General features: G+C 43.7%; 1 protein-coding gene across 2 annotated transcripts in view; it reads right to left on the reverse strand.

Moving 5' to 3' along the window:
• Positions 1 to 5,723: 5,723 nt before the first annotated feature.
• The window catches only part of VTCN1 (V-set domain containing T cell activation inhibitor 1), a gene marked incomplete at both ends in the record, with an annotated part of 32,124 nt that continues 22,122 nt past the window's right edge, over positions 5,724 to 15,725 (reverse strand). The window contains 3 exons of one of the 2 annotated variants that reach the window (XM_081113314.1): positions 5,724 to 5,848; positions 8,543 to 8,821; positions 9,717 to 10,064. In XM_081113314.1, coding sequence (XP_080969440.1) covers positions 5,724 to 5,848; positions 8,543 to 8,821; positions 9,717 to 10,064 — 752 coding nt within the window. The remainder of the gene's footprint in view (positions 5,849 to 8,542; positions 8,822 to 9,716; positions 10,065 to 15,725) is intronic. The other variant, XM_081113315.1, reaches the window with a different exon arrangement.

Raw genomic sequence — 15,725 nt, forward strand, 5'->3', positions numbered from 1 at the left:
GAAGCAACTGATACATTATATTAATGTGTTTGTTTAAAAAATTATTTTGGATGAGTGCTTTGTGATTACATGATCTTTTATGTAAATTTATCTTCCATATAAAATATACACTGCTAAATGGGTAATAATATAAAGAAAATGGCACATTTATAGACTGGATTTTGTGGTGCAGAAGGCAATAATTCTCATGATTAAAATTAGCAGCAGTGTGGAGTGCTCATACTGTTGTATTAAAGAATGGATCATAAAAGGCATGCTTTGCACTCTTTACAATATTGCATTCTAATGTAACGTACGCACTTTCTCTTTTTTCCTTTTAGGATTCTTCCATTCTTATACTTAATGACCATGTCATCTTGCAAGATTCATCCTGAAAATGTTGACTTAGAAAAGACCCTTTGTCTGGACTACGTTGGCCCCTGCTGTCTTCATGGCTCTCTCCTAATCAGGATGGTAAGTCTATTGAATTCTCTGTGTATCATAGTATCTAGATCAGTGGTTCTCAACCTTCCTAATGCCGCAACCCTTTAATATAGTTCTTCATGTTGTGGTGACCTCCAATTTCACTGTTACAAATTGAACATAATTAAAGCATAGTGATTAAGCACAAAAACAATATGTAATTATATATGTGTTTTCCGATGGTCTTAGGCGACCCCTGTGAAAGGGTCGTTTGACCGCCAAAGTATACCTCAGAATGTGACTGTATTTGGAGCTAGGGCTTTTAAAGAGGTAATGAAGGTTAAGTGAAGTTGTATGGGTGGACCCTAATCTAACATGACTGGTGTCCTTATAAGGAGAGGGATACCATGGATGCAGGTGCACAAGGAAATGGCCACGTGAGGACACAACAAGCAGGTGGCCATCTGCAAGCCAAGAAGAGAGGCCTCAGGAGAAACCAAACCTACTGACACTTGGGTCTTGGATTGCCAGTCCCAGAACATGGGGAAGGAAATTTCTGTTGTTTAAGCCACCCAACCTATGGTATTTCCTTATGGCAGTCCTAGCAGACTGTTACAGCCAGGCTGTGTACTAATTGCTTTTTATGAACGCTCTCTTTAATAGTCATAGCTACCAACTTGAGGCAGGTACTGTTGTGACAGGGCCTGCAATAAAACTTTTGCCCACGGCAGGAACCCTCTTCAGTATGCTCAGACCTGACCCTGAACGTAGGTCAGTACAATACTCTGGCTCCTAAGTGGGTGAGGTGGGGAGAGAATGAAATGGAGCCACGCATTTTTTGACACGTGTATCTCTATCCTGGTTGTGTTTGTGTTACTCTCCGTTCATTATGTTAAGAGAGAATAGTAATTCCCGAATTTACATCAGTGTCAGCTCTTACCAGGCTCTATTGTTTGAACTGATAAGCCCCTTCTGATCATTCACTGTTCTTTTCTAATTTTGTCCTTTATTTTGGTCTCCCTCGCCGAGAGTCACTGCTCTATACTCTGATACCCCAAGTATCTCTCACTGGTTTGATGTTTTTATGTGATATTTTCACTTGTAGCTTCATTTCAGTGAAATAAAGGTTTGCCTCCATGGGAGGGCCATACATTAAGCTATTGAAAAAGGTAGTTAATAAATTACCTTCTCATGTGTAGCCAGATGCTAGTTCTTATTGGGAGGAGGGCAGAGTTTGTTGGAAAGAATGCTAGAAACACTGAGAGTGCTCAGGGCCTAGGGGAGGGTGGATTGGGCCACATAGGAGAAGAGGGGTAAAAGGAAAATTGAGAGGAATTGGTGACAGTAGCAGGCCGTGACTTGGCTTCTGCTGGGAGCACCTTCTGCCTCTCAATAGCAACTGCTGTCTGTGTTGTCACCCTGTCACACTTCCATCCTCCCCTACTGAGGTCTGATGGGACCTGGACCTGCCGCTGGAGTCATGTGTGGCTACTTGAACCATCTCATCAAAGTCACATTAAGTACATTCGGTCCTGGAATTTTATCTGTAAAACCTAAATAGTTCTCCCTAAAATAACACGTGACTGGCTACAAATAAAATTTGAAAATTGCAAATATGGGAGGCAAAGAGAAAGAAAACAGCCTCAGTCTGCTATTGCTCACAGGCTAGATTAACTGAGCACCACTTTAGTCTTGTTCTAAAGAAGGGATATATGACCAAGGTACCCATAAAGTTCTTATTGAAAGTATTATTTAGAGTTTTGGGTTAGGGACCTTATAATTGAAAATGCTAAAAATACTTCTTAGGCCAGGCAATTCGATTTGGACTGAAGAGATAAGATAATGCTGAAGGTCAAGTTTTGACTTTGAGAAGACACAGGTATATCATTATCTTGGGGAGCCAGGCTTTTCCGTCGACACAGGGCCTCCTGTAGTGATAACTACAGACCCCCTCTTCTAGGCTGTGACTTAACTGCTTTGGCCCCGCAGACACCATCAGTAAACAAGGCTTCCTGGGAATATCTGCTTGGCCCTCTTTTAAGAGCAAATTTCCAAGGACTGCCTGAGCTCCCATACCTATTTTGTCATCATCTTCAAAGGAGTCCAAGTATACAGCAAGACAGTGTGATTTTGTGCTAAATTGCATGTACAGATGAAGGACCGCTCAGAGACAGCTTCCTGGGGGGAAGAAGAATTTTTGCTTGAGGGTAGATGGGAAAGAGAGCACAGCTGAGGTTCTGTTTTTGAGACTGTTCATTTTCTCCCCTGGCTGCCATGCTGAAACTCCTGGAGATGATTGATGTGAAACAGGACGTAAGACAAGGTTAGAAGGAGCAAGGAGCGCAGACACATAGTAAGACAGTCTGAATTGGAGCTGCCAGGGGATGTGTGGAGACTTCACCAGCTGGAGGGAGGTTGGGAATTTTGTGTTTCATCAATGGAATGAAAGCATACCACTGTGCCATCGGGCAGACGCCTCAGTATGCAATAACATCCCCTGCATACCCCTCCCCAGTTAGCAGCGCGCACAGTAAAGTCACTGCGCTGGCGAAACAAATCTCAAACAACCTGAAGAGCATAGCTGGTAGCTGATACTTCACCTTGAAGTTAGAATGGTTTGTTCCTTCAAGTGTGTTAATACTTCTGCAATGTTTTAGCCTTTGGCGTCTCGATTTGAGCTTCCCCAGATGTTTGTGGTGTAAGTGAGATCCTGGTCCTTGCACTTCGGCTGATCTGACGCATCTGTTGCCTAATGCATCGCTGTGCGCTCATGGACAAGGCCAAGGGATTAACCTGGGTTGGGATGAGCATGTCATGCTTTCACAGTTTGCTTTCTTGATTTGGTTTCATAATGTTTTCTTTGTGCAAAAGGCCTGTGGGCATTTGAAAATGAGATTTCCTATAGATTTTACTCCTCCACCAGCTACCAGTGTGATTTTGGGCAAGCTGTAGAACCTGAAGATAGCCAGGTACCCACCCTTCCCCTCTGGGTCTGCATCTGAAAAGCGAACGGCCGGGGAATGATGATTTTGAGGTTTTTCTTCTGAGATTGAGAATTTGAAATTCCTGAGTAGTCAAAGTCAGATTTTTTTTTTTTTTTTTTTTTTTTGGCACTAGAGCACTGGGTTTGCCCACCAACGTGTCCTCTCCCACACTTACGGGCGTCAAGCCCACTGCCCTCTATTTTCCTAGACGGAGACATGCCAGGTCGGTGAGCCCCGTGGAGTGTCTTTAAGAAACTAGACCCGGCCGCCTGGCCCACGCTCACAGGCTCCTCTCATCTCCTCCATTCACTTATCCATTCACGCAACAGGCACTTACTGAACGCCGGTCATATGCGAGGCACGCAGCTTTAGAACCCGATCTATGACTTTTGATTCATCTTCCCTTACGCTCACTTTCTTTGACAAACCAGGCAGACAGCAGTATAGGAAATGCATATTTAATCATTCTCATGAGTGATCAGAACTGTACAATCAAGCTTTCTGTAACAAAATGCAATACAGTCGTGGTGGGTCCAAAGTGCCCGGGAGGCCGTAGTCAACACGTGAAAGGTGTGGGGGTGTGGGAAGGGGGCTGGAAACAAAATATTCTTTCCTATCAGAGCCTCGTTCCTCAGGGCCTCCTTTCAAAGGTTTATTGTCCCTGCTTTCAGATTTCTCTGTGGGCTTCAGGGAAGGTACATGGTTTTATTGTCTCAATTTGAATGTGACGAGGCAGGGTTCTGAGATCTAAATTCAGAGAGGGAGAACTTGAGATGGAACTCAAGCAGCTCCCTCACAGAACTTTATTTGTAGCGAAAAACTAAGGGAAAGGAACTCAGAAGCTCAACAGCTGCCGATAATCCGTCAGAAATTCCTGGTTGCCCCAAACTGACTTCTGGCTCTCTGGTCTGAGACTGCAGCCCACGCGACAGAGGCTGATGCCTATTTTTAAGATCCTTTCCTATTCCGCATCAGGGTTTCTTAACCTCAGCGTGATTGACATACTGGGCTGGATAATTCTTTGTCGTGGGTGGTTGTCCTGTGCATTGTAGGGTGCAGAGTTCTATTCACTAGATGCCAGTAGCACCCCTCCCCCAAAATCGTGACAGCTAACGTCTCCAAACATTTCTAAATGTCCCTGGGGGTTTGCAGAATGAGCCCGGTGGAGTGAGTCTCACTGCTCTAGATGCTGTTGAGACCTGAGGTCCTCTCAGGCCACGCGGGCTGGACAGCACAAGCCTGCCACCTTGTGGTGACTTAACGCCCATGTGGCCAAGATGGGAGGCCTTTCCGAGCCCACTCAAGGCTAAACGTCACCTGAGAAATAAAATGGCATTTGCTTGTTTTTGAAAAGGAGGTCCTCAGATCATTTAGAAGATGTCCCCCAACTACGATTTTGACGTTGGAATTACAGTCACGCCCCACACTTCCTCAGCGTTTGTCAGGTGGGAGGAGATGCCGAGGCACGTTTGCAAGCATCGTAGTGACAAGCGGACCATCGGACCCACCACTGAGATGCAGCCACCTCTGTTGTGAAGTGACAGCTGACTAGCAGCTTCTTGCCGTTTCCACAGAAGGTTAAGCGCGGACATACTGCAATGGAAACTTTCTGGGAGCGACGTTACAGCAGGATAACAAGATCCAGAGACGGGGAGCTGCAATAGCCCACCCTCTCACTCCCCAAATGGGGATGGGTAGGGGGAGGTCCCTGAAATATGGGGGGGGGGTACACTTGTCCTCACATGCGTTTTACTTCGCAGTCTTAACACACTTCTCTAGTTCAGATGAATTATTTCCCCAACTTTTAATACATGTCCTTGAAGATAGATTTATCTTGTTCATATTGGAGTCTTCAGTGGGTTGCTTTTGGCTTCTATTTGCTTCTTGATCTTGTATGTTCACTCCAGGCTTTTAGGCATGAATTCATTTCCCCCCAAGAAATAGAAAACTAGGTCATATCTTGTGGTGAAATCGTTCTGCAGATTCCTGGGATTCTGAAAATAACAGCAATAAGATACCATTACAACCATTCAGCAAACATTTATTGAGAACAGAACCTCTCCCTGCCACTGGATGAGTGTATTCTCATTCAGGAACGGCCTTGTTTTCTGTGTTTTGATGATGATCTATCAAGGCCACATGGCACCCTAGGTTGCTGAGGGGAAGGAGATGGCTTGAGTCTCTCCTTCAGGGAGGGATCATCCTCAGAGCTGATGCTGGAGCTGCTTGATCGTGTTAGGAACACAGGCACACACACAGTGGACCCCCCACACCATTCAGGGTTCATCTCACCTGCCGTACTAATGACGTTGCATGTTTCTGTGTGGCCGAGGCACATTATTTTAGGACCAGGGAAGAGGAGAGAGGTAGGAGTACCCAGCCGATGGCAAAGAAAGAAGAGACACACAGGGAGGCCTTTGAGTCCAGCAGCTCTAGGTGACTCCGCCTTCTAATCTCAGAGTCTGTAAAGGGAGAGACAAGTTCAGGGTCATAGAGGGGAAGCTGCAGATCTTCTCCACATGGCTGGTTAGCAAGGAAAAGTACCTGGAAAACAGCAAGTTGTTCCTAATACAACTTGTACCCAATTGGGGGGCAACTTTGTACCCCATTATCCGCTTTCCCTTTCTTCAAAGGAAGCTCTATTCCATGGTCCACTCCAGTAAGCACACAGCCAAATGAAAAATGATACCAATAAAGAGATAATAATTGGTTACCAAGGAAAGAATGGGCTGAACAATGGCCATGGCCAGTCCTTGGTTTCAGACACATTTTTCCCCCTCTCGGCCGTGACCGTTACAGGTTATGTGTTACTCGCTTTCTTGACATCATTGCAAAGTGATGAGAAAGTATTGTTCTCATTTTGAAGTAGGGAAGAGAAGTGAAGAAATTAAATTCTCTACTCTGTTTTTTCCCTCGACAGTCCAATCTCATTTAGTTCGTTTTGGCTCTGACACTTACTAGATGTGCGACTTTAGTTCATCTATATGTGTTTCCATTTCTTCATCTATAAAATAGGACTAAAATAATAATAATATACTTCTTAGGAGGATTAATGAGTTAATACATTAAAGTGCTTGGAACGTACCTGGCACATAAGTAAGCAATCAATAAGTATTAGCTGTGAAAACAACAAGAGTAACCCTGCTCAAGCCTAATTAATGAGTATGACTTCCATTAAGTTGATCATTTCCAAATCCATCTCCTTATTCTGAACTTTGTCATGAGTTTCACATCTGGATTTACAGTTACTACTGGGTCAGTTAAAAACATAATTATTGAGTAAATGTTTGAGCACCTACTGTTGGGGTTCAAAGGAGCCCAATAAAGAACACCCCTTTTTACAGCTGAGTTCTGAATCAGTTAAAGAGTAGGACAAAATGAGTGAGGCAATTGGAAGACCAAAATATCACTCGCATTACTAATGAATCTGATACAGGATGAAGCTTTGTGCTCGGAAGTGAGCCGTCGCCCAGGCGTCTCCCTGGACAGGCAGCACCAGCCTGGGCAGGCTTCCTCCTGCCAAGCGGATTACGCCCCTGAAACACTGATGGCTGGAAAGAGCAGAGTAGAAATTATACTTCCTGAGGGTAGCTAGAGAGACAGGAAAAAAGAAGGAGCCGGCCTCTTCTAATAAACTCACCCATCAGATACATTAGCAACTCCTGCTTCTCTGATGAGGCATGAAAGGGGGGCGAACAGAGAGGCTGGAAGGGTTAGGTTGGTGGGGTATCTTCTCATGGAAGGAAGAATGTGGAATAGGGATGGAGCGTTCTCCCCAAACCCCCGTACGCTGGGTCATGTGCTAACCATGGGACCTTTCGGCCTAGTAAACAATGGGCACTTTCAACTCAGCATCTCTAAAATCCCCGTCTTTTTCCCTAAACTGTTGCTTCTGTATTTTAATTGTTTGTTGGCAGTGTTATTAACCTCCTAAGCAAACGGGGTAGAAACATCACACCCATTTGACTTGCTCTTTCTCTTCTCCTTCACATTTGTGTCCCTAAGGCCTGTAGATTATTTTCTTCATTAACTTTTGATTCTTCCCCTTTCTATCCCATTGCTACTGCCTCCATTAAGACCCTCATAATTTCTCCCTTGGACATTGACATAGGCTCCTGACTTCATGGCTTCCTATTCTATCAAAACCATTCTTCTGTCCTGGCCGGTGTGGCTCAGTTGGTTGAGCATTGTCCCATGCACTGAAAGGTGACCGTTCAATTCCCAGTCAGGGCACATACCCAGGTTGCAGGTTCAATTCCCAGTCGGGTGTGTACAGGAGGCCTCCTATCGATGTTACTCTCCCTCTCCCTCTCTCTATCTCAAAAATCAATAAAAACATTGTAAAGTAAATAAATAAAGTATACATATGAAAACCTATGGAATGAGATAAAATATTTGCAAATCGTATGTCTGATACATGTTTCCTATCCAGGATGCAAAAGAATTTCTACAACTCATTCAAATTGAATTCATTTTAGCCCCAAGAGGGATGGTTTTAAAAGTTATAATTCAGTCTGTGCATTTCTTTGATGCTAGCTCAACCCTAGGTTTTTATGCACTAAAGCATTGCAGGGAGACCCGAGTGCTGGCCTCCCTGGATCCTGGTCTTCTCAGCCTGGGAGGCCAGTGCAAACTAGAGCTGTCGGGTAATCCTGGGCCATGTTAGTGGGAGCATGAGCTGACTAAGGAGAGAAGGGCTGAATAAGACTAAGGCAGATTCTAAGACTTTCCGTCTTCAGATTGAAAGCCTTCTCAAAGGCAGACTAGAACCAAACCAGTGTTGGGGGACTTGGCATATAGATCATGAGCTGAATATATCAGAGATGTCAAGTAATCATCATATCCACTGCTTCACCAAAGCAGCCCTGCTGAGTTAGGGCCTCAGGACCCTACACACCGCTCTCCAAGCAGTCAGAAGGTGTATGAGACGAAGCTTAGTTGCCATCTTTGACCTATAAGGCCATAAATATTGTTTTGTATTAGTCTTCTTTTTATGTAGTGTAATCCCAACTGGAATTGTGGTCTAGGTGTCTGTGAAGAGAACTCTAGAGCTTTCTGGGCCCTCATACATAATATATCAGTTATAGAAATTATATTTTAATTTAGATTTAATTCTCACCCCAATACACCCATACAAAAAGCATGAAGGGACCCACCTGTCACTTTGATATCCCCCGTGGCTTTGGCAATGTTGTTCTCAATCATACAGGAGTATGTGTTGTTGATTGTGACATTGTAGAGTACAGATACAACCTTCATGGTCACATTCTCAGAATTCAGCTCAAAGCTGGTATTGGAGACTTCTGAGAAGTTGGTTCTTCGGTCAACTTGGGATGTCCAGACCACTGTAGGCTGGGGGAACCATCGGGGAGCCTCACATCGAAAGCTCTCTGAGCTGGCATTGTAGTCCACATCCATCTTTGGGATGCTGAAGGCTGCAGGGTTGAAGGTCAGAAAGGACTGATGTCAAGGTCAGAAAGAGAAGACAATATGGCCTTTGAAGAACTAGGTCTTAAATACACCGTGATTTCTATCATTGAGGTGACTCAGAACTTCACTTCCCCAGTGGGCTCTCTGTGTATGGCCCATTGTACTGTAGATGCAAATAATGATCTGCTCATGATATTTTGTACATCACAATTCTGGCCAATATCACAAACTCCACAGACATAAGTTCTAGGTTCAATTGTTATAACAGATAAATTCTCCAAGTAAGAGGAGTTCCAGTGATTACAAAAAAAGTTTATCCATTAGGGAAATTGGGTGTTTCCCCAGGGATCTGTGAAGTCTTCTGAACTTTACACTGAGTGGCCAGATTATTAATTATGACCACCCCATCAGTACTTCATTGACACTTCCAAAAATACTGAATATTGAAAACTTCCTAAGCAAATATTCTCAAGGTATTATTATTATTATTATTATTATTATTATTTGCATAACTAATTCACTTCATTGTACTGATGGGGTGGCCACAATAATCTGGCCACTCAGTGTATATCTTTTTGCTACCTGGAGAAAATAGGGGAGGGAAAGAGAGAAGGAAGAAACAGTATTCACCTGTCACTACAATATATTATTTAAATAATATATGTGAAAATTCAGAAGAAGCTAGAGTTCAGAACAAAAGATTTTAAGACCTAGTATAATGGGCCCCTTTTGGAGTTGGTGTGGGTCTTGGACAGCAAGGATGGCTGCTAACAGACTTTGAGGGTCTTGTTTGATATTAATCACTCATGAGCGTAAAAGCATGATATTTCATCAGCTAACCGCTCTTTAGCCTCAAATAGCTTTTGGCCCTTTCTTTCCCTCTGCCTAAAAATAACTTACCTCCAGTTTTATACTCCAGGTTAGCATTCCCCTTGCCTTTGGAAGTGATGATGTAACATTTATAGGTGCCAGCATCTGTGAGTTGCACATTTTTCAGCCTCAGAGAAGCATTGCCAACTCTCACTTGATCAGCAAACACGGCTGTCCGGCCTCTGAACATCTCATTCTGGTCTGACAAGTCATCTTTGCCTTCTTTGAACTCATGGACGAAGCCCATAACACCTTCCTTTAGCCACTGTATCACGATATCAGAAAGTTTGATGTCAGGTTCAAAAGTGCAGCTCAGGATTCCGTCCTCCCCGATGTTCCCAGCCGAGGTGAGAGTCGTGACTGAGATGGAGTGTGTGCCTGCAATTTAGGAAGCAAGGGTCAATGCAAAGGAAAGCTTTGGAACTTCTATCACCAAACCCTTCATTACTAAAAGCCAAACAGAGACTTCTGTAACAAATTAGGAAGACAGAAGGACAAGAGAGGCATAGGAAAGAAGACGTAAGAAGGATAGAAAGAGCAGGAAGACAATAGTTTGCTTTTTTTTTATAGCTACAGCGATCTAAAATAAACAATAGCTTTTTGGGACCAAGTAACCCAATCCTGGGGAGACGATGAGAGGAGACCATGTTGGATTTGGGGTTTAAAGATGAGAACTCAAGTCCTGGCATTGTCATTTTGTATCTGTGTGAGCTTGAATAAGTCATGTAACCTCTCTGGATCTCAGAAAAAATGGAGGTAATGCTATCTATCTTGCCTATCTTAAAGGATTCCTGTAAGGATCAAATCAAATGATTATGAACTTGACTTAAAAATTGTAATTGCACATATAAGGTATTGTTATTCATAGTTAACCAGAAATGGTGTAGAAGTGAAAACCTCATGTTAACCAAATGTGACTAGGAGTTCTGAAGAATGTCAGATTCTAAAGTGCTGTTACTTTTATCTTTATTTGAATGATGAAGAAGCTAAGCGGAGAGAAGATAAGTGACATGGTCAAGGTTATGGTGCCAGCTATGGCATGATGAAGAATGATACTTAACTAAATTATTTTTTTTGGCCTAAGATAGAAGATATCCCCTCCTCTCCAAGCACATCACCAACAGAATATGAATCATGCAGCCAGCTGTGTCCACTGCCTTTTCCGCACTTGCCCAGCCGATAGCCCACTCAGTCTATGGGCTGCTGACTGGAGACGCCTGTAGGACTGATTCAATGAACTGAATCTTCTTGAGAGGCTCCTTCTGGGGTATGGATGTGAAGCCGAGATGAGGATGAGTCTTTGAGCCCAAGATGACCGTGGGCCAGACACAAAAAGTAGGGGGGTGGGTGGGAAGACCATGAAGAAAGATGAAGAAGGTGCCCCCATCCCCAGAGCTGTCATAGATCCTGAGGATTTTCAGGTCGAGTTCCATCCCAATCTCTGAGTATCCTTTAATACCTTATATTAAAATGGTCTTCACTAACCTCTTCTCCTTAAAGCCAGAAAAATGGGTGCTGAGCGCCTCCCAGCTCCCTTATTGCTATTCCTTCCTCTTATCTTTGCCTCCATCCAATATAGTTTACATGCATTAGTCTTATAGGCAGAGCTTAAAGAACAATATGTTAGTTTTCTAATCACTAGTCTTCCATGACTCCCAAGGACTGTGGAGTCAAGTTCAGACTACCCAGCATGGCCTTCAGACCTAAATACTGCATGGCACATAGGAAATGCTCATTAATTGTTACCTTTCCACCCTCATTTCCCACTGCTTTCTTTCAGTCTATATTGTCTATTCATATCAAGTGATTTATTGATTTTCTGCTTTCAATGGAAAAATACACAAGCATACTTGGTATTTTTCAAATGTCAGAGGTAACATTATGAACATAAGGATATTCTCTCTTGCCCACAAGGGGTTAGAATTGTCTAGTTGGGCCCTAGGCCTTTATAAAGTAGATGAAGGTAATGAATGAGGGACAGACCTGAAGAAGCTAAGCTAGATGGGTTTATATTAGAAAGAGAGATTCTGATGGAAGAAAAGTTATAAGTAAAAAAAGGCAGAGGAAACACAGGTGCACAGGCTGGACTGGGGGGATGTTTGGAGGCTTAGAGTGCAGGGAATAGAGACGGGAGCAGCTGCCATGCATGGCCACGCAGGTGGGAGGTTTGGGAGAGAAGTCATGAGAGAGGATGGTGCGAAGCTTTACTGTGTGATATGAATGCGAAACACCCCTTTCCCCGCCTTGGCTAATCCTGGTTATACCAGTTATACTATTATTTTCACACCCCTGTCCATCCTGCACCTCCAATTTATAGTTTCCTGCTCTCCTATCACCAGCTATCCGAGTTCTGCTGATACTCAAGGCTGTTCAGATGGCAGCCTCTCACGAAACCCTCCTTTGATCTACCAAGACAAAATGAATAGACTCTGTCTTTACTGTCCCTGAACACTTTCCTGTGCCTTTATTATAGCAGCTGTCTCCCCTCTACCTTGTCTCCGGTCTCTATCTGGCACTAATCTGTAGGCTTTTCAAGGGCAGAAACTGTTTGAATCATATCTGTAATTCCTATACTGTTGTGATGATTAATTTTGTGTGTCACCTTTACTGGGCCACAGAGCGCTCAGACATTTTGTCAGATACTCTGGGTGTGGCTGTGAGGATGTTTCTGGGTGAGGTTAAGATTTGAATGAGTAAATGGAGCAAAGCAGATCACCCTTCCTCTGATGGAAGCCTTAGAGGTGGGCCACCTGGGCCTGAGGGGACTTCCCCGCCTCCAGACCTGTGAGAAAATAAACGTCTGCCATTTAAACACCAGGTCTATGGTATTTTGTTACGGCAGCTTGAGTGAAAAATATTTGTTCAGTGAATGAATAAATGAATGGAAGTCAGTAGAAATCAAGGGACTGTTTAATAGTTCTACCCAAAATGATTATGGGAGTGAGGAACATGTGACAGGATTACCACATTTAAATTTGGGGGAGATGTGAGCCAGTGAAAAAGAAGGCAGTGAGCCTGGCCAGCGTGACTCTGTGGTTGAGCATTGACCTATGAACCAGGAGGTCATGGTTCGATTCCTGGTCAGGGCACATGCCCGGGTTGTGGGCTTGATTCCCAATGTGGGGTGTGCAGAAGGCAGCCAATCAATGATTCTCTCTCATCATTGATGTTTCTCTCTCTCTCTCCCTCTCCCTTCCTCTCTGAAACCAATAAAAAAATATATTTTAAAAAAGCAATGAAAATACACAGAGATTCTCAATAAAACCATGGGGCAAATGTAACTATATTAGAGCAAGGGTAAATTTGACTGTAGTTTATAAAGTGCCATTAAAGTTGATTTGAAAAATTACTTTTCAGGAAAAAATACATAATTAGCACAGTTTATGGAGAGAATGAAATGGTAATGACATATCTTAGTTCGGTAATTGTGTTACCGAATTAATTGTAAGGCGTTGGCCTTGAGCCCACAAGTGGAGGATTTGTTAGATGCTCTCTTACAGAACTTCATGAGTAAAAGTAGCAGCCGTGGGAGCCTAAGGGACCACTGTGGGCTCAAGACCATTTAAGGTTGCATTACAGATGTGGCAGATGGAATGCCGTGTAATGTTGATTAAATCCCACCCTCCCCATAGCAAATCAAGAGGAGGAATAAAGGCCCGTGAGATCTTGAAAAACCATGAGGACCAAGCCATTGCTTTGTACCCAGAAAGCAGTCAATAAACACTTACTTGTTAGGTGAATAAATGATGATAAAAAGGGATAAAATAAAATTTAATATGCAAGCAACAGGAAATAAATATTGCTTCTCACAAAAAAGAAATCTATATACAAACTTGCAGACAAATACTGTCTCAAGGAGCTGTGTTCTAGGGAACACAGACTGGTCTGATAGGACTCTCCAGGCCTCATAGCCACCAGCAGCCCTTGTGTGATTTGGTGAGCCACAGGGCTGTAGGAGATGAGTTTAAAGCAGCTATTTTTAAAAAATGTTTTTATTGATTTTCAGAGAGAGGAAGAGAGAGATAGAAACATCAATGACGAGAGAACCATTGATTGGCTGCCTCCTGTATGCCCCCTACTGGGGATCGAGCCCTCAACCCTGAAAAATGAACTGCCCTTTGAAAGGACTCCGTAAGACAGGTTCTGCAGCGTCCAGTAGCATAGAGAGCATACTGGACGCCTTCAGCAGACGCTCACTCAGCATCTGCTGGAGCGCAGCTGTCCAGATGGGCACCACAGCACATGGCTTAAAGGTGGAAACACATAGGTTTACGCCTGTGCCAGAGGAGCCTGGGGTGGAACTTGTGAGTCCCACTCTTGCCAGAGAAGAGAGCAGGGTTGGTGGTAGCAATTGCTTCTGTGAGAAGAAACTAGAAAGGATGCTGGGCCGGACTAGATAAAGGTACACGGTAGGGAAGTGGCAGCAGAGCATAGTGCTTGAGAACAAGGCGCAGGTATCGGGCTGTCTGGGTTCAAATCCCAGCTCTGCCACTTACTTGTGCAAGTTTTCTAACTTCTTTATCCCATAGCTTTTCATCTATAAAATGGGATGTTTAATAACAGTAGTTCCCTCAATGGTCTAAATGATACCACGCAGGTAAAGAGCTTCGTATAGTCCCCAATTTGCCACATGTTAAACCTTCAGTCAGTGGTATTGATAACTATTATTAACTAGAATCATTTGGAAAGATTGCAGATTAGAGTACCAGGAGGAAAGAAACAGTTTACTAAGTACTTTACTTATAGTCACTCATTGTAAGCCTGATAAAACCCTGGGAGATAAGAACGATCATTTTATGAATGAGGATAAGGAGGCTCTGTGGGATTAAATGGTTTTCCTAAAGCCCTTTAAGTAGCGAGTAGTGGAGCTAGTGTCGAGCTCCATCTTATCTGGTGCTAAGCCTGTGCTCTTTCTCCCAGGCTCTGCTGCTATCCAGGGCCAGACTGAGATATGTAGAGAGCCTACTCACTGAAACAGTGAGCCCACTCACCTCTTGTAAACATAGAAAAATTACAAACTATAAAACAAGTGTAAGAAAAGCCAATAGCTGTTCATTTTCTCAGATGAGTACAATTTTTTAAAATATCAATTTTGTTCCAAACAATTTGTTCAATGCTCCTGTTTTGGTGCCATAAGCACATGCCTGACTGGCTTACTGAGTAGCCTGTAACTTTTACCCAGTGTCCAAAGATGGAGAATTTGTGTCCTGTGGCTTCCTGCCCTGGCCTCCCTAACTTCAGAGGGGGCCTGCCTTGGTGTGGCCAGGAAATTGTGCAAGCGTCAGGAGGTGGTATATGAATGCATCAGTAATAGCAAACTCTAAATAGCACTGTTGGTGTCACCATAAATAATAATGGCAGCCACCTATTACACACACGCGTCAGGCACCGTACAAATCTTTGTCGTTTAGTCCCCATAACTACTCTGACTGCCTTACCAGCGAGGAAACTGTCTGGAAAGTTAAGTTATATCCAAATGGACATAGACCATTGGTGTCAGACCAGAGACTAGAGCAGTGTTGGCGAACCTTTTGAGCTCGGCGTGTCAGCATTTTGAAAAACCCTAACTTAACTCTGGTGCCGTGTCACATATAGAAATTTTTGATCTTTGCAACCATAGTAAAACAAAGACTTATATTTTTGATATTTATTTTATATATTTAAATGCCATCTAACAAAGAAAAATCAACCAAAAAAATGAGTTCGCGTGTCACCTCTGACACACGTGTCATAGGTTCGCCATCACTGGCCTAGAGCGTCTGCCTGATTCCTAAGCTCTCCCACCACACAGAGCTGCTCAAAGTCACCCAGTGAGTGAGCGAGGGACCAAGTAGGGTCAGGGGCCTTTCCGCTGCCTCTCCCTCCTTACACGTCACCCGGGATGGCGGCACGCCCTCAGTGGAGGAGAGTGACGGAGAAAAGGCAGCTGAAACTTTAAAGTCCTGAAGTGACAGCTCTGGCCGCAGACGGAGTTCAAATACACGTGTTGGCCTGAGTCAGACAGCTGAAGGGAAATGGAGCCAGGCACTTGCCTCAGCG

This window comes from Myotis nattereri (assembly GCF_964212035.1).
Source record: "Myotis nattereri genome assembly, chromosome: 18".
NCBI classification, from domain to species: Eukaryota; Metazoa; Chordata; class Mammalia; order Chiroptera; family Vespertilionidae; genus Myotis; species Myotis nattereri.